The sequence below is a fragment of the Amphiprion ocellaris genome, chromosome 7, assembly GCF_022539595.1.
Source record: "Amphiprion ocellaris isolate individual 3 ecotype Okinawa chromosome 7, ASM2253959v1, whole genome shotgun sequence".
Classification (NCBI taxonomy): Eukaryota; Metazoa; Chordata; class Actinopteri; family Pomacentridae; genus Amphiprion; species Amphiprion ocellaris.
The window spans coordinates 14,352,166-14,364,877 of record NC_072772.1 but is presented as its reverse complement, the minus strand read 5'-3'; the positions used below and the strand labels follow the sequence as shown (position 1 = coordinate 14,364,877).

The window sequence follows — 12,712 nt, the reverse complement described above, 5'->3', positions numbered from 1 at the left end:
GCCTTCCTAGTACTGACACCGAACAGAGGATACTCTCTATTAGAGCGGTTTGAGAGCATCAGGATGCAATCAGACACTGGGCAGATTACAGACACTGCACAGGGCTTAGTTCAGAAGGTGCAAATGCAGCTCCACTTTTGGACACCGGGAGATTTATTGAGGGATATGGTTGTCGATAGTGCGCAGGAGCCGCTGTTAGAGGCATAAGCACTTTCGGAAGGGTAGATTATGACCTCAGCACAGACATTAAAGGATTTGATCATCACTTTGTTATAAGCAAGCCTGTACAGACTCTGACTGGGGTAGCAATGCCGAAAGGCCGATCGCAACATGAGAGGTTCAGGATCAAAGTGCTGCTAATTCTAGGATGGGACAATAGCCTGCTTCTGTCACATCTGTAAACTGAACAAAACAAGAGCCATTCGCCAAGTGGTGAGAAGAGCAACAAGAACAAGAGATCGCAGTGGTCCACTCTGGTTAACAAGAAATCAGCCTTAATTGCATGCTGTCAAGTGAACAGACTGAGTGTCAAATCCATGTAAAGACATGAAAGCATCGTAAATAGAAAGGTCAAATGTAGGAGCTGATCATGTGGCTCAGTTATATTTAACATCTTAATTGATTCAATGAAAGGATGCGTGTGGCGCCACCTGTAGATTACTTCTTAACCCGCTGCACAAGCATATTAGTTACACGTGGTCCATTTATAGGTGCAGATAAGGCCATGTGTGCATGCATTACAGCATGTAGCATCAACATACAATAGCTCACTTAGTTAACTTAGTCACATACACAAAGAGCTGTAAATAGCATTCACGGTGTACAGCCAAGACCCCAGGCATTTGCTTTATGGCCAGATGAAAGACAAGGCAACAATCAAATGAAAGGAGCTTTATAGTAATGAAAATGTACATTTTAAAACTGTTTGCTTTACAGATCAGAATAAAAAAAAAATAAAACAAAGCCCATTTTTGGAAAGAGCAAAGTCAACAGATCTAAGAATAAGAAAGGTTGCTGCTCTGTTGCAGTAAAACTGTTGCTGGTGGAATCTTTTGCTGAAAATTATTCTTTTTTGCAAAGTACCTGACAAATGTTTAAAATTCAGAGAGCACCATTTACAAATAACATAAAAAGTGTCCAATATCCAAATAATTTTTAAATACATTTTTTTATCTTCCAAAAATGATGCCGGTCATGTCCGATATTTATCCTTGCTTTCATGACAATACAATCCCACCTCACAAAATATTTTCAACATCTGTGAGAAAAAGCTCACATGATGCAAATGTACAAATTTAAAAACGCCTTAAAAGTAAACAAAAAATGGCTTTTAGGCATGAGATAACAAATCTTCAAGCTAGTAAGGTCATGTACAAACAACCTGAGTATACGGCATCATTTTGTCAACATAACTCATGATCTTTAGAAAACGTCCTACAAACTTATGAAGAACAAAAGTCTTTACAGAAATCTTTTACGTGTCTCAGTATCGTCGCCATCTATTATCTTGGTAGCCGCGGTTGCTACCCCTATCGTCATAATGTCGGCTGCCACCTCTGCTGTCATGGTGACGGTTGCCACTCCTGTCGTTCTGGTGGTAGCCATCTCTCCCATGGCCGTGTTGCTGATGACGGCCAGAACCCAACTCGTCCGTGTGGCGCTGGCCTCTGCTACTGCTGTTCATCTGGGAGGAATGCTGTCGATAGGGATTGTTGTCGTGTTGCCTCGAGCCGCCTCCGCCAGAATTTCCACCTGCAGATGGCTGCCACTGCATAGGTTTAGAGAAGCCACCATTCAACTGCTCAAGCTGCTGCATGTGGAGCTGCCACATCATGTTGTTCATCTACAGGCGAAGCAAAAGTGAAGCAAGTAACAGGACCTGATTCACTGAGGCCAAAGAATTCTATTTACATCACATACATTTCTTCATTTTAATTGTAAGGAACCGAGGCACATTTTATCTAAAAACAAGCAAAAAGCATGACTTTACACATCTTGCCCCAAATAAGGACTACGAATTCTCCCAGCACTACGCAGTGTTTTGATATTATAAAGGCATTTAAATTTTACCATGGCATGCTTCTGTAGATTGTCAGTGGAAGAAAAGGACCTCTGCATTTGGGGAGGAGTGTAAGGTGGAGAACTCAACTGGACAGGGCCTCTGTAAAAATAAAGCAAACCACTGTTAAATACTTTCTTACAAAAGGCAAGAACAGCTAATGCTGTACTCAGCTTCAACATTTTTTAAATTTAATATTGTAACTCACACTTTGACCTTCTGAAACTTATTTTTTAAAGAACAAACATCAAACAAGACCACTAACACAGAGGGCAATACTACTAAAAGGTGAGAAGCCCGTGTTTTATTGTTGTGGTTCTCTAAGACATATAGGGAGGCCCTCATAAGAAGGGGACAGAGCATTGTCGTTCAAATGTTCTATTATACTGAATTTAGACTTGCCAAAAATCCAGTTTTGCAATAAATTTAGTATGCCGACAGAACAAAAAGGTGAAACTAATCTGCGAGGGCACAGTGCTTTGCTCAGGGGTACTTTGAATATAACAACTTCATATTATATGAGCATAGTCTTATATTCTGCCCTTTTCAGCAAATTAATGAAAGTCTCACATGTTCAGAGAATGTCTTTCAGCTCAAATACTGAAAGATGGCTCATTAAACAAGCTGTTTTAGTATCTGCAGCTTCAAATGCAGTTGAGCTGCAGCCGTCCTTGCCCCAATCAGGAAGGAGACTCTCTCTGTCTGTGACTGACATCACGACCAGTTTACTGCATGAGAGCTGACAGACATGAATGAGCGTGAGAGACAGGACTTTCTATTGTGTTTAACTTTCTGTTTGAGGAATCATTATACATGGAAATTTTGCTGAATTTACAGCACAACTGTTGTTTTTAACTAGTGTATAATTAGCTTGTCAGACTACATTGCTGTTATAAAATTAGTAGTTAAGTGGTACAGAGCTGTAGCTTGGAAATGGCTATGAAGTGACTGACAGCATGTTGTCTTAAAAGGGTTACGTTTCAGTCTATATTTCATAGCTGAAGCACTGAAGCCTAACAGTAACCCACAGAGTTCGTTTGTTGCTTTCATATCAGTCTTAAAGTTTCCACCACTTTTGACCGTCCCTTGGTTTTACAATTTCCATCGAGCTCTCACCCCTCAGCATGCAAGTAAAGTGAACAATAGCATTAGCTGTGAAATGTGCTACTGTTGCTCTGATACTGAAGTGAATAATAAAAGTAATCCACTGACTGTGCAGTTCCTCAGATGTTGGGAGTGCATTAACACTATTGTGTTCAATTTTGGAACCAGCAGTTGCTGTGCTTTGCTCATGACTGTGACATTTTAAAGTTAACAGAGGCAGTGTGAGAAAGTAAAATAACTTGGTCATTCAGATTTGCTCACTTGGCAAACAGTAGGCAGTGGGGGACTATCAACTACTTAGTTCGGACTTACCAAGTGAATAAAACTGTAACAGGCCTGTAAAGCTGGGAGGTCATCTAGTCTTTATATTCTCACAGCTATTATTGTATGCCTCCAAGTTTTCAAGGCATATAAAAGGCCTCAAAAATGGATTTTCACCATATGGGACTTAAAATACAGCATAGGTCTGGCACTAACAAGCACTGCAGCATTTAACAAAATTCCAACCACAGAAAGTAACTGTCCATATAGTCCAATTTGTAAACTTCTGTTGTTTAAAAGAACAAAACAAAGATATAAAAATAAGTAATTACACACATACAAATGAGTACTACATTGGACTGAGACTTCAGCTGGCTGTTACATTACGGTCATCTGTCCTACTTAGGCCAGTGTTCGCATCCGCCAATACTCGAGAGAGTTTGCTCGAGTTTCAGTGATGTAAATTTGTTCATCCAGTCAAGTCCACAAGAGTCCACATGTGCACGTACGAAATACTTACATACTAACCTCCCGCACATGTATGAAATGTGTCGTCCAAACCGACTAAAGCATCACATTTTACAATTATACGTTTTTGGTAGAAAAGTTTGACATAATTTAAGCACCACAAAATGACAGACTTGCAGCCATAACATATATACATTAAATTGGTTAGTTACTGCCCAATTTAAATCTAAGACTAATAGTTGCAAGTTGTCCAGCAAACGCCCTAAACAGACGCTGCAGCATAAAATTTGGCATGAAATATGGAAAGGACTGCACACTCAGTCTTCCATATGTTGAAATACAAACCAGCCAAATCCTATTTAATGCATCGTATTTTGCCAGACGTCTAATTTTAGTGCAGATGGGACTGCCAAAAGCAAGAAAAACCTACAAAGCAGTATTCAACATGGGAGAAGCACTTTTGGGAGCATTAGGAACACACACAAAGTCTAGTACCAGTTGCAAACATACAGTAGCACAGCATTACTGACAAAGTAGGTGATGTCACAGTCCAGCAGAATCAGTTTGCATTTATTAAAGTACATTGTACCATTATATACAATACTAACACAATTTTGCCATGATATATTGTCACTCTCATTGACTGTAAGAAATGTGTGGTATATCTTTTAAGAAGTGTCTTTTACACCTGTGGAAAAAAATATTGTTGAAATAAATGACCTAATGTAACGACTGTCCTACCCATAATATGCATTTTACACAATTACATTCATAATTAAGAACTTGAAAAACAGAAAGCAGTCCCCTTTCATCTGCTCAGGTTGTTTGCTTCTAGCTACAACTATTGCTGTGGTGATGTGTGCGTCACAACAGCTCAATAAATGTTCTCTGCACTATGAGCTACTTCAAATTTTCTGCTAGACAAACTGAACCAATTTACCTACTGTGCTGCACCTTCTTGGAAACAAAATCCAGATTAAAGATATGACACAGATTTTTGTGGTAAAATGACAGAACGACAAAGCCTGTTTATTCAAAAGAGGTCTATGGTAGAGCCACATCTTAAGCTGTATGTGAAAGCCAGAGGGGTACAAATGTCTATCCTATAGAGGTATAATACTATATGTATTTGTCACAAACTTTATAAAGCACGACAGTTGTCTCAGGATGACAATTCCTTTGTTAAGTATGCCATGTGATCCAAACTATGATGGAACTGTATTTGTGTCAACAAATTTGCACTCCTGGAACAAAACTTTGAGAATGTGACTTCCACTCAGAACATGTTGACAGTGCATGAGTTGTTATCAGCTGCAGCATGCCAGCAGGGTTAGTCTTGAAAGCTGGCAGGCACTCTACTATGTTTGCTAGCACATACAATGTGTTTACACAAACTACATGTTTTAATTAGTCTTCCCACAAATCCGATATCTTTTACTTTGTTGCCCATTGTATGCAAAAACCAAGGTCCTGCTCACTTTTTTCAATTCTAATTCCAATAAAGTGTATTGAGACAAGATGGCTGTGTTGTTAAGCTGAAATTGCACTGCTGAGTTTGATGTTAGACTTGGATTAAATTTGAATATGTTGCACTTGTTTTTTTGAACATTTTTTAAATATATTATTTGTTACACTTGGGAAACAAGTCATCATTTTAATGCCTTACAGTAAGCATTAGGAATAATCAAACACATTAGCATGTCTTAATTTTTTTGAATATAAATAAATGATAAAAATGTTAATTTATGCGTTTCTTTTATTTTCTGTTACTCCTACAATATACCTAACTAAAACTAAAGTGAAAACCACATAATGATATATGTGTACACCTACTCTTAAAGTTAATCCTGAGAGACAGAGAGTGGCCAGTATCTACTGTAATGCTACTACAGCTGATGGTAGTGTCTGACGCTGCTAGATGAAGTGTTCCTAAGACATCCTTACCTCTGGCCATGGGGATTCGGGGTATTTGCAGGACTTGAATTCTGTGAGTTCCCTGGACTGCTGCTATGACTGCTACCTATGATGGGGCAAAACAAAGCCTATAAGGACAAGAGGAAAACACTGCAACTTTAAAAATAACTGCCATACATACTGTGCAAGTACAAAATCTACATTTTCTAATGTCACATTTAAATAAAGAAGACAACATTCACAACTAGTATGCTTTAGAAAAACAACAGTATTATTCGTGACAGTTAAGGTTTGCCAGGAGATGTTTTAACGTTCTGTAATCTACTTCACATGAACGCATGATAGTCTGTCCTCAAAGACATTAAGGCAATATGAGAAAATGACAAGACAATAACTATTGTTATGTGTCAATACGTTTCTGCTGTTAACTTCCCCAGTGATAGTTCATATCTAGCAACATTTTTCTCAGAATTGACACTTTTTTTTTTTTTTGGTAATGTTGCCAAAAGCCTCACAGTACACTTAATCACATAGTTGCACTAAAACACTGTATGCACTATCCTTACTCATTAAGGTTGAAGTGACAATGATAAGTAATTGAAGCAATACCGAGATCGTGATCATTCATTGATTTGGGAGACACAATATTTTTATTTAAATTTCACATTTAAATAGAGCACTGTTTTCATGTCTCTGTTGGGCTACATTCCTAATATTGTACAAATCTTTGCATTGAAAGAAGATTGGTCCTTATTCATGACACATCCTTTAGATGCAAAATATAAATAATATATTTTTCCCAAGAAATTTATTCAGCAGAGGGCTTGCAGAACTAGGTGACACTGCAGTTATGGATATCCAAGCTGATACTTGACTAAGATGAGAAATCAGAAAGGTAACATTACTAAAGTTATTCTGCAGAGCCTCATGCACTTTGCATTGTTCTGCAGTTTGTGTGTCCGTATATCATTTTTATTAAACAGGTTGTTGAACAAGTTAGTTGTGTTTCTTGGCAGCACAGACACAAGCCTCATGCATGTTTTGCATATGAAATGTTCTTATCACTTCCCCTAAATCTACTTCCAAATAGCAGATGAAAATCACTATACGTTTTGCTCCAGATTTTTGATTTTGCTTTTCCCAGCTGATCTGTGTTTTGTATTACCATTATACTCTGGTATGCAGTCATAACATCTGGGGAAGCTTTACATGGCAGCCACCGCAGGGGTGCATGCGCATTAGCATGAAACCGCCCAGCAAGAGAAGCCAAAACATATTGTTCACTGCCTGGTAGTTGGCTGGTAGTTTAGGAAATGCTTGATCTGATATTCAGCGGTTTTATATGAGCAGGTCTGTCATTTTAAAAGTCATTATCACAGTCAATCATTTTGTTTAAGGTGAGAAGCAAAAATTGTGACTGAGATTAATATTTGAACAATTGTGCAGCCATTTACTCAATTAGCAAACAAAAGAAAATTCTGTTTTAACAACTGAATTTACTGGTTATGTTACACAAAAAGAATGTATGAATTATTTTTTTACAACTGCAATTAACCACGGCAAGTGTTATAAACACAAACCAGAACCTACAAGATGTGACATGCCTTGGCTCAGCCTCAAACATTTCAATCCACTACTATAAATGACACCACTTTACAAACTGACCCATCAAATCCCACGTACAACACATACTATTTTTTTCAAAAGAGGTTCAAGGACTCTCCACTAAGAACTCAGTAAGACATCCAAAATTAAAATCTAAAAGCTTGCTGGAGGTTCATCTGTCACGCAAACTTGAATGACCATAAAACTGACTATTAATGCAGCTTTATTTTGATGCAAAATGTGAAAAAAAGGTCTGTTTTGTTTGCTTTGCTCATATGGTGTAAAAAACCCAGCAATGTAAGCTTACACTTGCATGAATAAGGTTAAAAATGAATGATAATGCAATACACTGCAACATAAAATAGTGCTGTTTTATATTGATTCAGTTATTACTGATGCATCACAATTTGTGTTGTTGAGCTACTGGCAGTGAGGGCAGTTTTACAATCAGAAAGTAAACATGGTCACACAAACATGCAGACTGCCAAGTGTTTGCTTCTAGAACATCGTGGGGTGGTTTTACACAAGTCGCCAAGGTTCTCACTGCTTCTTCTAAAACTTAATTAACCAGCACTAATTGAGAAAACTCCAGAAAGTCAGTAGAAACAGGATTACTAACCCTAAAGACTATTCTTAGCATAAACATACTATACACACACATATACATATTTCCAGAATCATAACGACTTTTAACTAAGCTGAAGTTGTTATGGAATCTAAACAGAGTGGGCAAACTGGGTAAAAGTCTTGTTAAGCATTAATTTTTTAATCCAAATAATTTATAAATATTCTGTGACCCAAGCACATGCATCATACCTGGCATATAGAAATTGGTGACAGGACCAATAATGTGTCTATCGATATAACCCCATAATATGAACATCTCATAAATCTGAAAAAATGTGTGTGGTCAACTGTAAGACTGTACATCACATAAAAACAACAAAGTTTGCTCACCGGATCTGAACTGCACATGGATAGTTCTCCCGTACAGCGACGTCCCGTTGAGCAGCTCCATGGCGTAAGGCACGGACACTTCATGTTTGTAAACGGCAAAACCAAACGTTTTCTGCTTCCCGTCCGCGTCTTTTGGAATTTTAGTTTTGATAAGAGGCCCTCCCTGCAAAAGCAATCAGTAAATGTTAGACTTCAACCTGGACCCGACAACTGAAGCTAACGACAGCTACCTAGCTAGCTACTGTACTGTGAACCGATACTGCTTGACACTGTGCACGGTGTCTGCACAACAGACATAACATTTGCAATACATATAAAGGAGACATATTCATTAAGAAAAAATAAACACTTCCAACGGTCGCATGTTTGAATCACTTTAACTGTCCAACGCTTTCTGTGTGTCAGCACTACCGTAGGCTAGCCGCTACGTGTGTTATGCTAACAACACAGTGTAACGTTATGAAGGACAGCACCTGTAAAAACAGCTCGAACAAAAGCTCCTCCGTCACTCTTGCATCTAGATTTCTTATGAAGAGCGTCCGGTCCGTTTCGTCCTCTATCCCCATTGTATTTGAGCAAACAACGAAACTCTCGCAGCAATACGGGTGCTAACGTTTAGCGTAAAAGGCGCTCTACCGCGGCATCAACAGAAGGCCTCCTTTGCCGTAAAGTGAAATGCCGTCATACTTGAGCTTCTGTCGTGGTAACCAGTGGTTGTTTTACGACACAAAAATATATCAATACGTGGTGAAAATACTCGCCATTTGTGTATCGGCTTGGAAAAACTGCAACAAAAGGGGCGGATCAAAGATTTTTGCAATGTAAAGATCTTACATATATGTTTTTAAAATTAACATTTTAGTTCATTTTCTGATCTACTGCAGTAGTCTTAGTAAAACACACCAGGAGAGCTGAATTTTTAGTTTAAAGATTTTTAAAATGTTTTACCCTTACATGTTCAACTTATTTTTTTTTTTATATCATACCCTCAGATAGGCCTTTTTGTCTTGTCCTGTCAGGAACTGTACAAGTGTTAGTATAATAGTAACACGATTATCCAAATCAAAATTTCTGTGATAAAATACCATCATTACTGGCCTACAAAGATAAATACATTCCTACACATTCCCACTTTCTCCCCTGTTCTCTGCACTGTATGGTTTTCAATATTTTAAAATCCTTTACCTTGTGTCTATTTCAAATCTGTGGTAGGCCTAGTTCACAGTAATATATCGGGCTTTAGTAAGCCCAGATGGGATTTTTCACCATCTTCGCGAATGAAGTCATTCGTCTCCTCTGTGACTGCCAGTCTGTGGCACCCATTGGGTCAGTGGCTCAAGGAACTGAGTGCTTCTGATGCTGGCGACAGCGTTCAGTGTGTAGGTCAAGCGAGCAGCATGAGAGGCTTTACTCCCATCCTAATCAGATGAGCCTTGGTGTCCGTCCCCCCACATTAATTAGATCAGTTTAAACTGTAATGATTTTCTCCTTCATGCCTGGGAAACATCCACACAGATTCTGGCATGGTTAAGCTAAAGTGGGAGAAACAGGGATGGCACATTTGCCGTAATTTGAGGACAACTAACATCTTTAAATTTCCTTGATGGTGAATTTGCTGTATGGAAGATCAGAGTGAACTGTCTCGTGGGCCTATAGCCATTTTTGAGGAACTAATCCACACCTTGCAGTCTGTATGATGTATGTATTTCATGCAAGGCAGAGTTTCTGTACTCATGTGGCAATAAACACTGCAATTTAACACAGAATCTTGGCTGTCATCATGTCTTGAGGGATGTGTACTGTTATGCATAGCTGTTAACACTTGATGTATTGGATTTAAAGGCACACACCCACAAAATGCTTATGATTTATAATTGTGCAAGGTTGCAATGGAAGCAGTAAAAAAAAAAAAAAAAAGCCTAAACCATAAAACCACACCTGTGCAGCATACTATTTGATGACTAAAGCCCTTGAATCTATTTTTGGTTCCTACTTTGCCATTACCCCATACATCTCCCTGATGGTATCCCTCCCCCCTTTATACAACTATTGGAAGGCATTCAGGAGGGCACTGTGAAAGCGTAGCACAGGACAAAGCACACAGTGTAGAAATGAGCGAAAGGAGGAAAAAGAGGAATGCAAAACAGACACAACCATTAAATCTGTGAAATTCTAATTACTGCCTGCAGGAACTAAACGAATACAGTAGCGCATATTTAAAAAGTATTTTGCTTTTGCTTTCTAAACTGAATGGGATATGATGGCACAAATACACATTTAAATATCTTGAAATGAATATTGCATTGTGTCTACTGAGTCATGTACTGAAGAGCCTGACAAGTAGCAGTAGATGGCAGCATTGATCCAGTGATACTGGCTGCTCCAGATTGGATGACTGGGTGCTTTATTTGTGGGGATATGTGAGATGGTTGCTATGCACTGTGGTAGAAAAAAAGAGTGTTTTTTTTTCTTATGTGGAGAAAGGAATTTGATTCTATTGTCATAGGAATATCCTCTTTTGATGTTTTCTTTTAGCCTGCAGCCCACTTTAAAGTTTCTCATAACATTAAAGGGTTCTAAATGGCTTGTTAGTGGGATGCTATTGTCATCACAGAACTTTTATTCTATAATGGTGTTTTTTTGTTTTTCAATTTAATTAGAGAGTTCTTGAATGCATGTCAGATGTCCACTGAAAATATTTACATTTACATGTATTAGAAATCATCAGGGATATGGGGATGTTTGGATACTATAAAGCCTCCGCTGTTGTTGATGCAAGTATCAGAGGATTCAATATCTCTTTTATTCACCAGTATGTACATGTAATGTAGAGTCCAGCTGACTGAATCATCCCAGGCTAAATTGTGCTTGATCAGTGGTTCACATCATGTCACAATTTTTTTTCCCTTTTATACTCATTTTTTAACCCATGTGCTTTGAGCTGTTCAAGTTCAATATGCTGTAGAAAACTAACCAATGATGATATTTATGATCCAATACATTGACAAGCAGAGCACTGTCACGCCTTTTAATCTGCCTGGAAACAAGTGGTGCTCAAGTGGGAAGCCATTGTGCTAATTTACAGCAATTACAGAAATACAGTTGGTTTGCACTTTAGCTCAAATCCATCACAGCGAACACACACCGACAGTAGCATTAGTGCATCTGCTTCTGTTTTTTTTTTTTAAACGACTGGTTTCTTGCCTGTATGTGAGATGTGGCCGCATTGTGTTAATTAATAGAGGAAGAAAAAAATAACATGACAAAATGGGAGCAACGCTCAAGGGCAAGACGGTGACCAGTGAGCACTCGCTGAAGGGGAGAAGTGACAGGGCAGGACCCCAGAAATAGGCCACCACCAGCCACCCCTGATCTGGTCAGATGTGGGTGTAATCTTATGGCCATTTAGACACACAAGACTGCTTAATAAGGCTACACACACACACACACACACACACACACAGTATACACACACTTCTAATTATGACCTCTGGCCTGGAGGGCTCGGTCGGACAGTGAAGTGATTGACTGGTGACCAGACACATCTTTCTTAACACCAGCTCTTCCTTTAGGCTCCAACGTATACACAGAACGCCATGCCGCTGCCCTTCCCTTCCTCCTGTTCATTAATATTCATAATTCATGTGGAATGAAGTGATTCGGGATCATTAAACGCGCATGAATATTTGTCGGATGAAAGTTTAATTATGCCATCCTTCTTTGGCGGCGTGATGTCACAGAGAAGCTTCCCATTCATTGCATCCAGCCCACAGCTTAATGGCCTGTACCTTTTTAAGTGCTGCTCAGTGCTTATCCAGCAACAGCCTCCACCTACGTATGCAATCTTATTTTACACCTCTTGAGTAGATAGTTGAAAGAATAAAGTGACAGGGACGGTTTCTGAGTGGTTCTTATAGTACCAGTGGCAGCATGCAGATCAATCATACTTAATTCAATAGAGCAGGAGAGCTGCTTTTGTGGTGGATGTCATTTATTATTCAGGACTGCGGACTATACATATAGGCTCGCTTATAGATGAGCTAGTTCCATAAGGATACTGTATACAGTATGCCTCTTCAACAATAGTAGTATACTGTCCTTAATGTGTGCTGAGTCCATGCAATATGAATATGATCTATTATGTCTGTATCACCCTGCATGGACCAGGTGACTCACGAAGATTGCTAGATTACAGCAAAGGTCTGTACTATACTGCAGCAGGAGAAAAGCTACGGCACACGAATTCCTGCCACCAAGTTCAGCATTACTCATCCGCTGCCCAGCAGAATAATAATCATTTTCAGGCAATCAATTTCTACAGGTTTGCTTCAAATATTAAGAACA

At 38.9% G+C, this 12,712-nt stretch overlaps 1 protein-coding gene across 1 annotated transcript; it reads right to left on the bottom strand.

The window, feature by feature from the left end:
• Nucleotides 1-876: 876 nt before the first annotated feature.
• Nucleotides 877-9,036, bottom strand: rbm7 (RNA binding motif protein 7). Its single transcript, XM_023282484.3, has 5 exons — nt 8,842-9,036; nt 8,369-8,531; nt 5,837-5,912; nt 2,071-2,161; nt 877-1,843 (listed from the first exon to the last, which is right to left on the bottom strand). The coding sequence occupies exons 1-5, from the start codon at nt 8,932-8,934 to the stop codon at nt 1,484-1,486; spliced, it is 783 nt and encodes a 260-aa protein (XP_023138252.1). The 5' UTR covers nt 8,935-9,036; the 3' UTR covers nt 877-1,483.
• Nucleotides 9,037-12,712: the final 3,676 nt, after the last annotated feature.

Excerpts from the sequence above, each read along its gene's own strand:
- rbm7 (XM_023282484.3), bottom strand. The coding sequence starts at position 8,934 with ATGGGGATAGAGGACGAAACGGACCGGACGCTCTTCATAAGAAATCTA. Across the intron at positions 8,532-8,841 it reads TGTTCGAGCTGTTTTTACAG|GGAGGGCCTCTTATCAAAAC; the intron begins GTGCTGTCCTTC and ends TTGCTTTTGCAG. Across the intron at positions 1,844-2,070 it reads ATCTACAGAAGCATGCCATG|ATGAACAACATGATGTGGCA; the intron begins GTAAAATTTAAA and ends CTTCGCCTGTAG.